Source organism: Megalobrama amblycephala, linkage group LG8 (assembly GCF_018812025.1).
Source record: "Megalobrama amblycephala isolate DHTTF-2021 linkage group LG8, ASM1881202v1, whole genome shotgun sequence".
NCBI classification, from domain to species: Eukaryota; Metazoa; Chordata; class Actinopteri; order Cypriniformes; family Xenocyprididae; genus Megalobrama; species Megalobrama amblycephala.
This window is the reverse complement of record NC_063051.1, coordinates 1,885,001-1,904,146: the sequence shown is the minus strand read 5'-3', so window position 1 is coordinate 1,904,146 and position 19,146 is coordinate 1,885,001. Positions and strand designations below refer to the sequence as shown.

The window sequence follows — 19,146 nt, the reverse complement described above, 5'->3', positions numbered from 1 at the left end:
ATTTTTACTATCAGATTAATCACAAAAAACGTCCATATTATAATGCATATGCTTTACATTGAAAAAAAAGTCACATTACAGCAATAAAAATGTGTCAAAATGTGCTTAATTGTCATAAAAATGTGCAAAAAATGTGATGATCCTAAAATAGTCTTCATTTTCTTTATGCAAACTATAATTTCTTTCAATTTTGGAAACATTAAAAACAAAAAAAGGGTGCTTATACTCAAATACTCACAAAACAAACTTAGGTTTTGGTTTGAAACCAATCAGAACTATTTACAGTTTTGAGAATAAGAAAATGATCTTTTTTTTAATCATTATTATTATTATCGGATTAATCACAAAAACATGTCCAGATTATGCTTTACATGAAAAAAGTCACGTTACAACAATATAATTGTGTCAAAATGTGCTTAATTGTCATAATAATATGCAAAACATGTGATGATCATATAATAGTCCTCATTTTCTTTATGCAATATATATTTCTTCAATTTTGTTAAGAAAACAGAGAAAATATTCAAAAACCAAAAACAAAGAAGGGCACTTGCACTCTAAAATACTCACAAACAAACAAACTTAAGTTTTGGTTTCCAAACAATCAGAACTATTTAGTTTTGAGAATAAAAACTTTAGACTGAATTGAACAGCTTCAATATTTAGATATTTACATCCTTGCTTGATCAGCAGGAAATGGTTATAAACAGGAAATAGTTATTATTCATTGTTACTGGTGATTTTAGTTCATGCAAATGACTTGATAACATCGAGCGATGTTCATTTTGTGTTTCTGCAGACCTGTTTGTTTTTGTGGTATTCCATCTGTCATAACACTTTAGCATAGGGAACACATTCAGTATTAACTATGACTTTTCCCTCTTTACTGCTTATTAATAGTTAGTAAGGTAGTTGTTAAGGTTAGGTATTGGGTAGGATTAAGAATGTATAAGGTCATGTAGAAGGCATTAATATGTGCTTTATAAGTACTAATAAACAGACAATATTCTAGTAATATGCATGCTAATAAGCAACTAGTTAAAAGATCCTAAAATAAAGTGTTACTGAATTTGTAAGATGGATTTAAAAAAAAAAAAAAAACTTTTTTTAAGTCTCAGTCTTAGTGACTTTTCCAGTAAAGGGACAAAAAAATATCTACATTTTGTCATCATGCTTGCAACACCAAGCTCATGGGTTCAATTCCCAGGGAATGCATGAACTGATCAAATGTATACCTTAAATGCAGTGTAAGTTCATTTTGAACCTGTATGATTTTTTTTAATTGACATTTCAGAGCTTTATATATATATATATATATATACACACTCACTATAGCAGTTCGTCCTTCCCCAGCTCCACCTGTATAGATCTGCTGCCGGTTATGTTATTTGTGCTGAAGCATTTCTGAGAGTGTATGTTAGTATAGCTTGAAGACACCTATGTCTTAACACACACACACACACACACACACACGCATTCACACACAGACACACACTCACACAACCTCGAATAAATGAAAATCCTAATCTAATTTAATTAAGGTCCTTAAAGGAAAAAAAATCCTGTGTGCTCCTTTTTATTGAGCTGTTTCAAACAATGTGATAATTCGATAAATGAGGGAATGTTTCTTCCTGTCGCACGGCTCATTTGTGTTATCTTTAATTCAGGTGTGAGTGTCACAGAAACAGCACTCAGGAGGAACAACAAACCTGATTAAATAAATCACAAGCCACACACACACACACACACACACACACACACACACACACACTACTATTGTTCTCTGTGACAGTGGAGATTTTCACAATGCTCAGTTCAAGTGCCATTTCTGCATCAGAGATATGTTTAACACGTCTGCTGCTCTTAAGGATATCAAAATGAAGCTGTGTGTCAAATGATGTGAGCTACACACTATCTAGTGTGGGGATTTATAAAAGGTAGTATCGTTTTCTACATGAAAACAATTTTTCCACCATCAAAGCTGCTGATGATGAGTGTATGAAATGTCTAAAAAACGGTATCATAAAGTCTCATTGCATGTTTCAGCGCACTCCCACTATGTATACTACAAAATGTAGTAAGCGAAACAGGACAGAACTTGATATTTTTTAGTTCTCTACACTAGTGTACACATTTAAAATGCACATACACATATACATGTCAACAAAATGAATTGGGTTTGGCATCAGTTTTCTGCCCAGCAAACAAGAACATTTCACTAACATGTGATAGTCATGTGATAGCTTTTGTACGCAGAACACAACAAAATTTCATATATCTCTAAAATCTCTTGCATTTCTGCATTCAATCACGATGGATCAGGTGAATTAGAAAGTTGAAGAACATTTTGCTAATGTTACTGTTAAAGGGGTTTTTGATTATGATTTCACATTTTTAACTTTAGTGTGTAATGTTCCTGTTTGATCATAAACAACATCTGCAAAGTTACAACGCTCAAAGTTCAATGCAAAGAGAGATATTTTCTTTTACAGAAATCACTTTTTAAGGACTACAACAAACGGCTGGTAGGGACTACAATGAGCTTCTTCCCAGGTCAGTGACACTAACCCTAATATTTGCATAAACCCCGCCCCTGAGAACACACAAAAAGGGGGCGGGGCCATGTTGAGTTGTTGTAGTAGAGTGTTGTTGACATGCCGTCATTTTACGCCGGACTGCTTCACAAACGAGGGTCAAATCAACACAAAAGATGAACATGACGGCACATGCTAGCGGATGAGTTGAATCAACTCCACAGCAACTCCATAAATTTATCCACTAACCATTCAGAAACGTCTAAAAGTTGTAACTTCTTCCTGAGTCTCTCCATCAGTGTCGACTCCGGTTTGAACAATGTAAGGCTGAACACCGTTACTGACAATCCTCATTTTGGCTGCGTGAGATTCTCCAGCTTTGTTGTTGTTGAGCTGTTAAAGCTCCGCCCTCTTCTGGAGCAGCAGCTCATTTGCATTTAAAGGGACACACTCAAAAACGGCATGTTTTTGCTCACACCCAAATAGGGGCAAATTTGACAAGCTATAGACCTTATGTAGCCCCGCCCCTTTTCAGCGCTGCGCTCGTTGTCTTTTGACTTCCGGCTTGTATTTCCACAGCGATCTTATGTATTTATGAATGAACTGCTCATTTTAAAATCTTCCCGTTCTACTGACATTTGTTAAGACACCCGCTTTAAACATTACAATGCTCATGATAACTTTTGTTAACTCTACAACACATAAATCCACTTCACCAGCTAATTATTCTTCAACAGCGATGCCATAGAAATATACAGGGCTACCGCGAAAACGGAAGTTCAAAGACAATTTCTAAAGATGGCGGCGCACATGTTTCTCTGGAAAATAAGGTCTATAATAAATGATCTGTGGGATATTTTGAGCTGAAACTTCACACACACATTCTGGAGACACCAGATTACATCTTGTGAAAGGGGCATTATTTCTCAATGTTCAATAAATGTTTTTTTTTTTTTTTTTTTTGGTTATGCGAATGTTAAGAGAACATTCCATTTTATCATTCTTCAAAAATATGTTACTTTGAATGTTCCTTGAACATTCTGAAACAAAGAAATGTCCAACTAAAATATTTCAGGGAAAAAAAAAAAAGTTCCACGAAGGATGTATATATAATGTATTTGCAATAATGTTTTGAGAAAAAAACGGATAACTTAGACTATTAATGTTACTTGTTAATAAATTTAGGAGAGAACCTTGCGAGAACGTTTTGAGAACGTTCCCTGTCACCTGGTTGAACACACACACACACACACACACACACATCAAGACTCTTGTATAAGCAAATCACATGGTCACACACACACACAGAAACATCTCAAGAGTTCAGCTGAGTTTCTAACTCCGTCTCTCTGAGTTTAAAAAGAAAATCTATATATGAACCTCCTCACATCAAGACAAGAGAGAGAGAGAAAATGAGACGAGAGAAGGTGAAACAGATAGAAGGAGATGAAGGAAGTATTTTTGGAAGCTTGATGTAAACCAGCCGCTCTAATACAACCTTGTTGCTCTTCCAATCTGTCTCTCTCTCTCTCTCTCTCTCTCTCTGGCCTCTGAAACAAGAAATTCCAATCTTTCTCTTTCGGCATTACTCAGAATTCCGTTCACAGCCTCTCTCCCCTCCACTTATAACAGCCTACTTTAAAATTCATAACTACATTTGCCCGAATAAAAGCAGCTAAGATGGAATATTTCCAGGAAGCTTACTTGAGCAAAAATACAATTGGCCCTGGCATATTTAATAACCCTAACCTGCCTCTTTAGTACAGAGAGTCATAATAACAATCATAAAAAAGAGAGGAGGGAAAAAAAAAAAGAGTCAAACCATGTCTTAGCATGAAATGACTACCCATAATTCCAGCCTGCGGCAAAAGCGAAGGGGTGGAGGGAAAGAAAGAGAAACAGCTACTGTTAAAACTGTTTGTCGTCTTTTTACGTGAAGAAAGGATGAATGATACTAACTAACAAGCAACCAAAGATGAATGTTCCGTCGTCGTTTATTCAGCCTCAAACCTGACTTTCTTTCTTCTGTGGACGGAGATGTTTAGCAGAATGTCCAAACTGCTCGTTTTCTCAAAACGAAAATGAATTATTTGTTTTAGTAAGAGTTCAGAAGTCATGTGATAGCTTTGTGCAAAGAACACACCAAAATTATGATGTTTTTCAGCTCTAAAATCTCTTTTTTAATCACGGTTGACGTCAAACCAGCACGAAATGTCTTAAAGCGCCGCATTTGAATGTTTCAATGAACACAAATGAAAACTATACAGCAGAGAGGGCATGATTATATGACACAAATCTAAATATTATGACATATTGCATGAGTCACATGGACTATATTTATAGTGCTTTTGGTATGTTTAACACTTAATGAATGCTTTATGGTTTTAATGTGTGGAAATAAGCAAAATAAGAATGTCATACAGGTTCAGAAAGATGAGGGAGATTAAATAATGACCAAATGCTTTCTCATTCTGATGATGTCTAGTGATTACTTGTTGGCTGTGATAGTAACAGTGGGCAAAAGAAACCCTCAGCGGATCACAATGGAGCTCTGGAGAGGGTCAGACAATGACATGGTTTTTCAGCACACATTTCATCTTGTGTGTTAAAGCCTCTCTCGCTCTTTCCTTCCCTCCTGATTCTCATTGTGTCTCATGTGTGTGTGTGTGTGTGTGTGTGTGTGTTTGTACATGAGCGAGCATTGTGGGATGTCCTGAGTTGAATTAGGTCACCCCTTCAATCTGAGCGCTGCTGCTCTCCACTCCACCCCCCCACACAAGCCATGTGCCACAGACACACAGACAGAGACACAGCGCCCCCTGCTGACGGAGAGCTAGGAAACAGGGCTTAGAGTCGCTCCAGTGCAATTTCAGTTTTTTCTGAACAAAATAAAAACATGTAACTTAAAAAATAAAAAAATAAAAAAATATTTTATATATATATATATATATATATATATATATATATATATATATATATATATATACACAATAAATAGTTTATAAATAAAAAGGTTAAATATTATAATATTTAATATAATATTTAGCCCAATAATCTCTTTATATAATTTAATTTCATAATATTAATTTGAAAGCAATCCTAATGGGAATTTTCTATTAGTATTCAATTTTTTTAAGTATCTACAAAAACTATAGATAAAATATACAAAATATAGTTTTTTAATTAAAAAAAAAGTGTTAACTATTATAATATTTAATATATTTTAGAAAAAAATTCATGGGGATATATTTATATAATTTTAAATTAATCATTTAAATCATTTATGAAAAAAAAACCTAATATAAAACATGTAACTTAAAAAAATTTATAAAATATAGTCTATGAATAAAAAAAGGATAAATGTTAGAATATTTAATGTAATATTTTAGTCAAAAAATCTTATGAGAATATCTTAATATAATTTCATATATATTTCATATTTCATATAATGAAATAATATTCATTTAAGCAATCCTAATGGGAATTTCCTTTTAGGATTCAAGTATTTTAGCGTAAAAATATATGAAATAAAAGTGTTCAATATTACAATATTTAATATATTTTAGCCAAAATAAAAAATCTCATAGGGACATCTTTATGTAATTTTAAATTCATAATTTGAAAGCAATCCAAGATTTTTCTTACAAGGTTCAAGGTTTTTTTTTTCTCTTTTTTTTTTAAAGCATTAAGTTATGTAACTTGAATACATATAAAATATAGTTTATTACTAAAAAAGTGTTAAATATTATAACATTTAATATAATATTTTAGCCAAAAAAAAAAATCGTATGGGAATATCTTTATACTATAATTTTAAATTCATAATTTGAAAGTAATCCTAATGGGGATTGTTTTGTGGGATCCATGTTTCTAATTCATTTTTAAAGTATTAAATTATGGGGAAAAAAAATAATAAAAACATGTAACTTAATATAAAGTTTTACATTTTTTTTTTGCTGTGTAGTAAACATATTTTATAATATTTATAATATAATATATTATTTTAGTCAAAGAATCTCATTTCATAATCTAATTTCATAATATTAAGTCTTCGATCTTTATGGGAATTTTAAAAAAATATTAAATTAAATTATGAATAGATATACATATAAATAATAAAAACATGTAATTTAAAAACAAAATAAAGTTTTTAAATAAAATTGAATAAAATTTTTAAATTAAAGTTTTAATAAAATATTGCTGTGTAGCAAACATATTTTATAATATTTATAATATAATCTCATTTCATAATATTAATTTGAAAGCAATCCTTATAAAGTAAAATAATCCTTATAAAGTAAAGAAAACATTAAATTATGAATTATATATATATATATATATATATATATATATATATATATATATATATATATATATATATAACAACTATAACATGATGATAACTAACCAGTGATCCTTCAAAAGATTTAGTCTGAACCGTTCACTTGTGAAAGACAAACAATCACATTCATGTTTCTCATTAAAGAGAAATAAAGATGCTTGATGAGTCTGTTTTTCACTCACAGCACCAAATGTTCTTGTTTAAAGGAATCACTGTAATAATGGACACTTATTAATAATAATTCATGTCAGTACCTTTTGATAATGTGGTCACCAGCATCTTCTGGCCAACTGTGTTATTAGTATCATTGAGATACTATTATAGTTTTTATTAATACTTTGAATTGGGTTTTATTTTTTATATTTTCCATCTTCCATTAGTAATTTAATTGTGTTTTTGCCATTTTTAAATAATAACCCTTCTGATGACCACACCAGGCCTCTAATCTAGTTTAACCAGCTTCATCAGAGAGAACAGATTATGAGACCACCTCAAAAAACAAATAAGACTGATGCACAATAGTTTCTCGGTATAAAATACTGATTCAACATCAAGGTCATGGGGTTTATTTCTGAAACACATATGTGTGCACCATAACTCAATATGAATCACTCTGGATAAAAGCGTCTTCAGAATGAATGTATAAACGATAATTAGCCTGAATGAGTCTGAAATGAGCCTAGAATGACTGATAATGAGCTGCAGAGAAATGAAACCCGTGAACCCACCTGTTACAGATTTAACAGTGCAACCATCTGTTCTGTGATGAGACAGAAATATGAAGAATAATATATGAACAAGGACAGATCTGTCAACATCTCCTCACCTCATGATGTTTCTTCTAGATGGAGATGTTTAGCTGAATGTCCATGATGCTTTTTTCAACCTAAACTGAATAAATTAATTCATTCAGAAACACTTGTTATTAGCGACACCAGTGACCATTAAGTGAACTGCAGCCAGCAACTTATTGCTCGTGCTCGCGCTCATGCGACCAAATCAGTCACACAAAATACAAGAGACTGAACGTGATTCAAGGCTCTGAAATTCTTTTTCGTTCTTCGCTTAGAAGAAAAACTGGAAATACCTTTGCAGTGAACACGACGACACCGTCCACGCTGACGGTTAGATGAATATTTAAATATATACTGCGCACGCTTTCCTCTCAATAACAAAATAAACACAACAAAAGTGACAGAAAGCATCTGATTGTAGCGATGTGGATGTTTACAGCAGCGAAATTCACCGGCATCATGTGGACAGATCAGGTAGGCTTATTAAAATTACACTGCTATGATAGTTTGATTATAAAGTTTATTTTCGACTCTGCCGTTTGAATTAATCCATTTTCTTTGGATGAGATACTGACATTACAGTAGTACAAAATGCCTCTTTCGACATTATCCTGAATGATCGTAATTCTGAGTTCGTTTCATTTTTAATTGTACTGAAGAGAGGCACTCGGGAGCGTGTGTAACCTTTGCGTCCTTTTGAATTTCCCAGCAAAAACGTCCCAAAATTACATTACATAGGCTATAGCCCCTTTATTAACAATTTCATTTTCAATTTGAGCATTTCAAATTTAACTTGAAAAGTGTGTTTATTGTCTGTCTTTAAAAGTAAATGACACTGATAATATGCTTTGATATCTAAGACGTTATAAATTGGCAGCGGCTATTTGCACTAATTGAAAATAGCAAATTTTCTTAGCAATAGATGCTATTTACACTGCGCAAAATAGCAATATATTCTATTTACACTAACTGACAATTATGTCACTTAGTATAAATAGAATATATTGCTATTTTCACCTAGTGTAAATGGATATTTTCACTATTTTCACCTAGTGTAAATGGATATTTTTGCTATTTTCACCTAGTGTAAATGGATATTTTCACTATTTTCACCTAGTGTAAATGGATATTTTTGCTATTTTCACCTAGTGTAAATGGATATTTTCACTATTTTCACCTAGTGTAAATAGATATTTTCACTATTTTCACCTAGTGTAAATGGATATTTTTGCTATTTTCACCTAGTGTAAATGGATATTTTCACTATTTTCACCTAGTGTAAATGGATATTTTCGCTATTTTCACCTAGTGTAAATGGATATTTTTGCTATTTTCACCTAGTGTAAATGGATATTTTGCTATTTTCACCTAGTGTAAATAGAATATATTGCTATTTTCACCTAGTGTAAATGGATATTTTCACTATTTTCACCTAGTGTAAATGGATATTTTCACTATTTTCACCTAGTGTAAATGGATATTTTCGCTATTTTCACCTAGTGTAAATGGATATTTTCACTATTTTCACCTAGTGTAAATGGATATTTTCACTATTTTCACCTAGTGTAAATGGATATTTTTGCTATTTTCACCTAGTGTAAATTTTCACTTAGTGTAAATAGATATTTTCACTATTTTCACCTAGTGTAAATGGATATTTTCGCTATTTTCACCTAGTGTAAATTTTCACTTAGTGTAAATAGATATTTTCACTATTTTCACCTAGTGTAAATGGATATTTTCACTATTTTCACCTAGTGTAAATGGATATTTTCACTATTTTCACCTAGTGTAAATGGATATTTTTGCTATTTTCACCTAGTGTAAATAGAATATATTGCTATTTTCACCTAGTGTAAATGGATATTTTCGCTATTTTCACCTAGTGTAAATTTTCACTTAGTGTAAATAGATATTTTCACTATTTTCACCTAGTGTAAATGGATATTTTCACTATTTTCACCTAGTGTAAATGGATATTTTCACTATTTTCACCTAGTGTAAATGGATATTTTTGCTATTTTCACCTAGTGTAAATGGATATTTTCACTATTTTCACCTAGTGTAAATGGATATTTTCACTATTTTCACCTAGTGTAAATGGATATTTTCACTATTTTCACCTAGTGTAAATGGATATTTTCGCTATTTTCACCTAGTGTAAATGGATATTTTCGCTATTTTCACCTAGTGTAAATGGATATTTTTGCTATTTTCACCTAGTGTAAATGGATATTTTCGCTATTTTCACCTAGTGTAAATGGATATTTTCACTATTTTCACCTAGTGTAAATGGATATTTTCGCTATTTTCACCTAGTGTAAATGGATATTTTTGCTATTTTCACCTAGTGTAAATGGATATTTTTGCTATTTTCACCTAGTGTAAATGGATATTTTTGCTATTTTCACCTAGTGTAAATGGATATTTCACTATTTTCACCTAGTGTAAATGGATATTTTCGCTATTTTCACCTAGTGTAAATGGATATTTTTGCTATTTTCACCTAGTGTAAATGGATATTTTTGCTATTTTCACCTAGTGTAAATGGATATTTTCGCTATTTTCACCTAGTGTAAATTTTCACTTAGTGTAAATAGATATTTTCACTATTTTCACCTAGTGTAAATGGATATTTTCACTATTTTCACCTAGTGTAAATGGATATTTTCACTATTTTCACCTAGTGTAAATGGATATTTTTGCTATTTTCACCTAGTGTAAATGGATATTTTCACTATTTTCACCTAGTGTAAATGGATATTTTCACTATTTTCACCTAGTGTAAATGGATATTTTCGCTATTTTCACCTAGTGTAAATGGATATTTTTGCTATTTTCACCTAGTGTAAATGGATATTTTCACTATTTTCACCTAGTGTAAATGGATATTTTTGCTATTTTCACCTAGTGTAAATGGATATTTTCACTATTTTCACCTAGTGTAAATGGATATTTTTGCTATTTTCACCTAGTGTAAATGGATATTTTCACTATTTTCACCTAGTGTAAATGGATATTTTTGCTATTTTCACCTAGTGTAAATGGATATTTTCACTATTTTCACCTAGTGTAAATGGATATTTTCACTATTTTCACCTAGTGTAAATGGATATTTTCACTATTTTCACCTAGCGTAAATGGATATTTTCACTATTTTCACCTAGTGTAAATGGATATTTTCACTATTTTCACCTAGCGTAAATGGATATTTTCACTATTTTCACCTAGCGTAAATGGATATTTTGCTATTTTCACCTAGTGTAAATAGATATTTTTGCTATTTTCACCTAGTGTAAATAGAATATATTGCTATTTTCACCTAGTGTAAATGGATATTTTCGCTATTTTCACCTAGTGTAAATTTTCACCTAGTGTAAATAGATATTTTCGCTATTTTCACCTAGCGTAAATAGATATTTTCGCTATTTTCACCTAGCGTAAATAGATATTTTCGCTATTTTCACCTAGCGTAAATAGATATTTTCGCTATTTTCACCTAGCGTAAATAGATATTTTCGCTATTTTCACCTAGTGTAAATAGATATTTTCGCTATTTTCACCTAGTGTAAATGGATATTTTTGCTATTTTCACCTAGTGTAAATAGATATTTTCGCTATTTTCACCTAGCGTAAATAGATATTTTTGCTATTTCCACCTAGTGTAAATGGATATTTTCACTATTTTCACCTAGTGTAAATGGATATTTTTGCTATTTTCACCTAGTGTAAATTTTCACCTAGTGTAAATAGATATTTTCGCTATTTTCATCTAGTGTAAATGGATATTTTCGCTATTTTCACCTAGTGTAAATAGCATATTCAATAGCAGCATTTTCTTAGCAATAAGCTATTTACAAAAAAAGTATCAGTTCATTGCAATAAGAGTAAATAGTAGGCTAATTAGAGGCTATCGATACTTTATGTTGACAGATACTATTTGCACCTCTGTATTTTTGTACATTAACAGGATGCAATAATATCATAGAGTGTAAATTATTATATTTATTAAAATTATTAAATAGATGCTGCCTTATTGGGAGAATAAAACCCCTCCTTACACCTTCCCTTAATCCTACCCAATAAACACTTTTAATAATATTAACCACTCGTTCGCAGTTTATTTACACTTTTAGAACATTATTTTCATTTTTATTGAAATAAATGCGAGCTCGGCAAAAGGCGGATTCGAACCCACGTTGATCGCATTAAAAGCCAAGTCTGTGAGCCTCACTCGCTACTGCTGAGCCACTGAAAACGATTGAAGACATTGGTGGTGCGGAGCTAGTGTAAATAGCGTTTGCCTACAAGGGATGCTATTTGCACTTAGTGTAAATAGACACTGCGTCTCATACAAAAAAATAATTAATTATAATGATAACATTTGTACTTATAGTATAATATCTGTTCTTGGTTTTGCCTCAAAATATTGACAGACATTATAAGCAGGTCTTTAGGGAAAAATAAATCATGAAAAATATATAAATTTGAAACTGAAGTTCACGTTTATAAGCTCAGAAGAATTAAGCAATAATAAAAAACATCACTAAGCATGAAACATAAACCAATCTAAACAAAGCTCTGTATAGAATTAATCTATATTTCATTGCAAATCAATTCATCCCAACCTTGAATTCAGCATATTCAGCGATTTAAACACACTTCACACATGAACAGAACAGAAGCATCATTCAGTATGAATCAGTGATTCATTTGATTCATCAGTATAAAGCTCACAGACGCGTGGCTGCTGTCATGCTCTTAATGCACCAATTTTCTCTTTTCTCTTCCTCCTGAGTGCTTTCCAGTTTTTTATCTAATCAAAATATATTCACTCCACCTCTCTCTCTCTCTCTCTCATGTAAAGAGCTCATTGGCAATTTTTCCAGCTAACTGATAGAGCACAGTGGCCTGCTGCCAATCTCTGTTGCCATGCCGACGGTTGCCAGGTAAAGGTGTGTTTATGGGAACAGTATGTTTGTTGTGATGGCTGGTTTTAAGTGAACCTTGATTAATTGCTCTGATAACACAGAGTTATTATCCATCAATGTTGTCCCAACCTGCACTCACTTTATTGTTCTGAAATGTAATTATTTTCTGTAGAAAATGTTTCTTCTCTGGAAAAAGGTTTTATTTTAAAAAGCTCTGGATTCAGATCTGACTCGATATGAAGAATAAATAAATGTTGTTGAACATTGAACGCAGAAGTGTAGGTTTTGCTTTGGACACGACTGAATCAAATCACTCACATTTTATGATAGGTCATGTGACTCCCTTTAGCGAACCTTTAAAAATAATGTTTTACATTTTTTTTATTATATTTTGATTATTTTTTTTAAATCAAGTTTTGCCTAATTTTTTAACATTTTTATTCTATTTAAATTAAAATAATAATAACAATTTTATTAAAACTAAAGTATCATTCTTTCATTGTCATTTTTTAAATGCTAAAAATTACATTTTTATTTTTTCATTATTATTTTTTATTATATATTAATTTATTTTATATTTAATTTATTATTAAAATAACAGTTTTATAATTTTATTTAAATGAAAATATTCTTTCATTGTATAATTTTTTTGCTTAAATAAAAATGTATTTTTTAGCATTTTTTTATTATTTTTGGATTATATATTTATTTTCTATTTAATTTCATTATTAAAAATAATAACAACAACAACATTATTATTATTTTATTGAAATTAAAATATTCTTTTCATTATTATTTTTTGAAAATCTAATTTTGCCTAATTTCTTAAATTTTTATTCTATTCAATTTTATTATTTTATTAAGTCAAGTATAATTCTTTCATTGTCATTTTTTTAAAGCGCTAAAAATTACATTTTTATTTTTTCATTCTTATTTTTTTATGTATTTATCTTATTTTATATTTAATTTATTATTAAAATAACAACAACAGTTTTAGAATTTTATTTAAATGAAAGTATTCTTTCATTGTCATATAGTTTTTTTTCTAAAATGCAAAAAACCCCATTATTTTTTCATTATTATTTTTGGATTTTATATATATATATATATATAATTTTTTTTTCTATTTAATTGCATTAAAATAACAATAACAACAACAACAATTTTATTATTTTATTTAAATTAAAATATTCTTTTCATTGGTTATACGAACATTAAGGAACCATTCCATTCTATCATTCTCCAAATATTATGAGAATGTTACTTTTGATTGTACCATGAATGTATAAATAACATTTTTGTGTTAACGTTTTGGGAATGTATATGTTATGTTCCCTCAGAAGCCGGTTGGTGGATTGTGTTTGGTTTTCCGTGTGTTTTATTGGGCTTCCCATCCGTGTTTTTGACCATATAAGAGTGAAAGTGTTCCCTGGCCTCTCTTCCCCAGCAAATGACCCATAACCCAATAAAACTCCAGCGAGGATGAAGTCAACAGTTATATTTATTGCAATTTTATATACAAACAACCCTAAAAGGCACTGTTTAAATAAGGATATAATGATTTTCCTTTTGATAACTAACACAGGTTGAATATAGCTTAGTTTGAATTATATATTAAAATTTAGTAGAATGTAAAAAAGGCCACATGAAGGATATTTTCCACCTCAGCAAGCTGGGACAGTTTCTTTTTTTTAAAAGTACCTCTCTGAGCAGAAAAAAATTTGCATATCTCCGTCACAATGTAATGAGACAAAAAGAGCATGTGAAAACAGGAAGACATCCTTGAGGAATACAGCCGAACGTCACTGCACATCCATCATTGTTCACACAAATCAGTTAGAAGAAGGTTCAAAAGAAAGAAAAACGACAAAACAAGACGATATTGCATGAAAGAGGCTGTGTTCAGAATGGAGTACTAGCATACTGTGCAGTATATACTGCATACTGCCTGCGGTTTTCAGAACAGTATGCATTGTGCAACAATAAACATTTTTATTTCAGCATGTAGCATCTGCTTATCCCAGAAGGCATTCTGGCAAGAACTTCTCTCTGTCATGAATAAACGTTCTTTCAGTAAAATTAATGCATGTGTAAAAATGTCACTTTTAGGTGTCGGATCAAATGACGATTCAAGAAAAATCAAACTCTGGTGCATTTATCACAATGGAAATGGAAGGTCAAGTGCACTGCATTTTTCTGTGCTCATTATGGCAACTGTAGTATGTTGTAGTACATACATGTAAATGCAGAAAACTCATACTGTGCACAGTATACTGCAGAAGTAGTATGAGCAGTATGCTATTCTGAACACAGCCGGAGAGGTCAGATCATGTGGACAGTACTAATGCTCATTATGCCCACTAGAGGTCAGTGTAACTTTAACATGAATTCAATCCACAAACTGAATTACAAGCATTTCTCAGATCTAACTACTTCTAGTGAAGGTTTCTCCAATTTTAAATCTGAATTACAGTTCCCAGTTTTGTAGTTTTGGCTTGTAAAATAAACAAAGAGTGAGGCATTACCATATTTCCCTTGCAAAATCCATATACCATATAAATACTATGGTATATGAAATATCAAATACCACAGTATTACCATCTGAATCCATCACTGTACCATGGTGCTACCACAGTAACTTTTTTTGTAAGGGTTTGACAGGTTGCATAGATTCATAGTAGATATTCTGGAAGACGCCACATCTTTAAAAGGTTATATTTAAAGTAAGAAGAAAGTCAAATTAGTTATTTCTCACCGTAGAAAGATTTGAGATTTAATTTCTCAAACCGCTCTCAGCTGCCAAACGTTAAAGCCCTTTCTATGATCAGAGCAGCTGCGTTTTTCACAGTCTCGCACAACTGGAATATCAACAAAACCATGAAATACTAGCTCTGTTCAAAAACCTAGTGAGCTGCCTACTTAGACAGTATTTTAAGGGATCACAGGAAGGCTAGCAGCAAATCGCTTGGGGGATAAATCTATATAAGATGGTGCTGAGGCGAGAGAAATTATAATAAATAATGAAACACTTATTAGTATTAAGTGTGTTCAATTCAATTTTATTTTATTATTTGAATTGCAATGGACTATTTTATGTTTGTTTTTATGCTCATTGCATAATTTTATGCTATTGCTTTATCAGCAACATGTAAATGTCAAAACATAACATTATTTGTGTTGCATCCAGAGGTGCTGCCTATCTAGTGCGTCTCAAATCAGTTCAGACTGGACGCTGCCTATGTAGACTCACTAGGCTCTAGAACAGATCTTGTTTTGTGTCTGTTGCCGCTCTGAAAACATATGATTAATGCGATTATGTTTTTAAACATTCATAAAGTTTAGAATGAGATACAAACCAATAAAATGAGAAAGAATAAAAAGGTCAGAGCTATGAGGAAAACAGAGAAATCGTCACTGAATGGCTTTAGGTTTTGGCCGTCCGTGTCTGAACACTGACCCGTGACAGTCTGTGATGGAAGATTTGGTTTGATGTCCAGTGGTCCACCGTTACGCCAGCAGCCCTAGTCGCTTGACCTTGGCCGACAGGAAAGAGTGAATGATGAAGACGATGGTTTTAGGGCAGGAGTGGAGGTCCAGTTGCTGAAAAGCAGGAGAAAGAGAAGAACAATGTATTAAATGAGAGACAAAATCACATGAGATCTAGATCAGTATCTCAATTATTTCCCTCATATGGCATTTAATTAAATGGAGAGAAAAAATTGACTATTTGCTGAAGTCTCCAGCTTCTCAGATGTTTCTCCTGAGAAGAGAGAAGACTCAAACTGCTCATTCTGGCCAAGTTAGAGATCTCAATATGAACATTTTCTTCTAGGAAAGAGTAGAGCTGCACGATTGATCGTTAAAGGATTGTGATCTCGATTCAAACACCCACACAATCTCATTCTGAAATGACAGCGATTCGCCTGTGTTTATTAAACATTTGACAAAAACACATCGGAACATCAGCTCTGCGTTTGCACTGCCGCTGATCCAGAGAGAGCTGTTGTCATGTATAGATATGAAACAGCTTCACAAACAGTCTTTTCAAACACAGAGTATCATTACTTTTGTCTTACAAATATTTTGTCAGAAGTACTGTGATGAAAGTTTATAGTTCGGATATAAACACTGATGTCTACGGTAGCGATCAAAATAGAGTGAATCACCTTTTGAAAGTAACTTGATGCTTCAAATAATGATTGTATCGATTACATTATTACGGCAGTAGGTGGCGGCAAGTGACTGTTAAAAATGTCTGTCATTGAATCATTCATTTTAAGAGATTTGTTCAAAAACAGATTCATCCAGTAATGAAACAAATGAATTCTTTATGAGTGAGTCATTGAATCATTCATTTAAGGGATTAATTAAAAAAATGCTGAGTCATTGCAGTATTGAAACAGATTAAGTATTTATGAGAGAGTCATTGAATCGTTCATTTAAGAGATTCGTTCAAAAACGCTGATTCATCCAGTAATGAAACAAATTAAGTATTTGAGTGAGTCATTGAATCATTCATTCAAGAGATTTGTTCAAAAACGCTGATTCATCCAGTAATGAAACAAGTGGTCTTTATGAGTGAGTCATTGAATCATTCATTCAAGAGATTTGTTCAAAAACGCTGATTCATCCAGTAATGAAACAGATTAAGTATTTATGAGTGAGTCATTGAATCATTCATTCAAGAGATTTGTTCAAAAACGCTGATTCATCCAGTAATGAAACAAATTAAGTATTTGAGTGAGTCATTGAATCGTTCATTTAAGAGATTTGTTCAAAAACGCTGATTCATCCAGTAATGAAACAAGTGGTCTTTATGAGTGAGTCATTGAATCATTCATTCAAGAGATTTGTTCAAAAACGCTGATTCATCCAGTAATGAAACAAGTGGTCTTTATGAGTGAGTCATTGAATCATTCATTCAAGAGATTTGTTCAAAAACGCTGATTCATCCAGTAATGAAACAGATTAAGTATTAATGAGCGAGTCATTGAATCATTCATTTAAGAGATTTGTTCAAAAACGCTGATTCATCCAGTAATGAAACAGATTAAGTATTAATGAGCGAGTCATTGAATCATTCATTTAAGAGATTTGTTCAAAAACGCTGATTCATCCAGTAATGAAACATATTAAGTATTTGAGTGAGTCATTGAATCATTCATTCAAGAGATTTGTTCAAAAACGCTGATTCATCCAGTAATGAAACAAGTGGTCTTTATTAGTGAGTCACTGAACCATTCATTCAATCCAAGTTTTTTTCAAATAATTAAGATTAATTAAACATTTTAAATAGACTGCAGCAATTAACATTTTGTCAGAACCTCTAGTAAATTGCATGTTATTTTGTTTAGTTGTCTGTTCAGAATATTTATTTGAAATTTTTAAAAAAAATTGTGATTCTCAATTTATCCAGAATTGAGCAGCTTTGTAAAGGCAGAACAAATCAGGTTAAAGGTGAAAGACAGTAAAGTTAGCAGCAGGTGAAAAGTGCAAAAACGTCTCTCACTATCTCTGCTTCTGGGCCTCCGAAGTCGAGGAACATCATGCGGACTCCGTCGTCTGAGGACATGCGCAGACGCTCGAACGGCTGCTGGAGAAGGACGTTCTTCCGGACGCCGGCCTCCTCCGTAAACAACAAGAAGCCTTTGTCTATGTGAACGCTCAACATACACGACTTCCCGTTCCAGCTGCACGCTACAAAACACACAGGATGATTAGCTTTAATTAGCTAGAGAAATTGTTCATTTAAATAAAGCTGAAATTAAATATAAATATTAGATTAGAAAAACTTTTGCCTCGATGAAATAAGTTACTTACTGAAAATAAATAAAAACTAAAATTTAAATTAAAATAAATTAAACCTAAATAGTAATATTTAAAAATAATAATAATAATAAAGCTGACACAAACACAACAAAAATTAAACAAATTAAAATGAAAACTAAAACAATAATTAAATAACTGTAATAGTATATAAATAATACTACAATTTGACAAACTACAAATATAAATATATCCCTCATTTGTAAGTCATTTTGGATAAAAGCATATGCCAAATGAATAAATGTAGATCTAATAATATATGCTAAAAATAGTATATTATATTTTTATATTATAATTTCTGCACCACAAACAGTAAAAATTATGCAACAAAAATTTATAAGAGAAGTATGTCACTCTGTCACATGACCTCATTAATTTAGTGAGGGCCAGTTATCATATATGAAAAATAAATATAAATACATTTTTGTCAGACTGAAAAAAAAATCAAGGTAGTGATCAAATGCATTGCATTGTGGGATACATTATTTCACAGTGTGCTCTGGTTTTCAATGCATGCATAAATAAATCACTGTGCACAGTATGCATACTGCAGAAATAGCAAGAGTAGTATGCTAGTGGGCTATTCATAATTTTAGCCTATAGGGTTTTATCAGGTTACAAAAACCTGCAGTCAGACCTTATGGTATGAGGAGAGATCATCACAGAAACAATGGATTGCTAAAATCTCATTCTTTAATAGTATTTATAGCACCTAACTT

The 19,146-nt window shown here is 31.6% G+C and overlaps 1 protein-coding gene across 1 annotated transcript in view; it reads right to left on the bottom strand.

Moving 5' to 3' along the window:
* Positions 1 to 14,084: 14,084 nt before the first annotated feature.
* Positions 14,085 to 19,146, bottom strand: part of snta1 (syntrophin, alpha 1) — a 40,706-nt gene continuing 35,644 nt past the window's right edge. Inside the window, exons 7-8 of the mRNA XM_048198638.1 lie at positions 18,111 to 18,298; positions 14,085 to 16,201 (exon numbers count right to left, since the gene is read on the bottom strand). Of these exons, the coding sequence (XP_048054595.1) occupies positions 16,109 to 16,201; positions 18,111 to 18,298 (281 nt within the window). The 3' untranslated portion in view covers positions 14,085 to 16,108. The remainder of the gene's footprint in view (positions 16,202 to 18,110; positions 18,299 to 19,146) is intronic.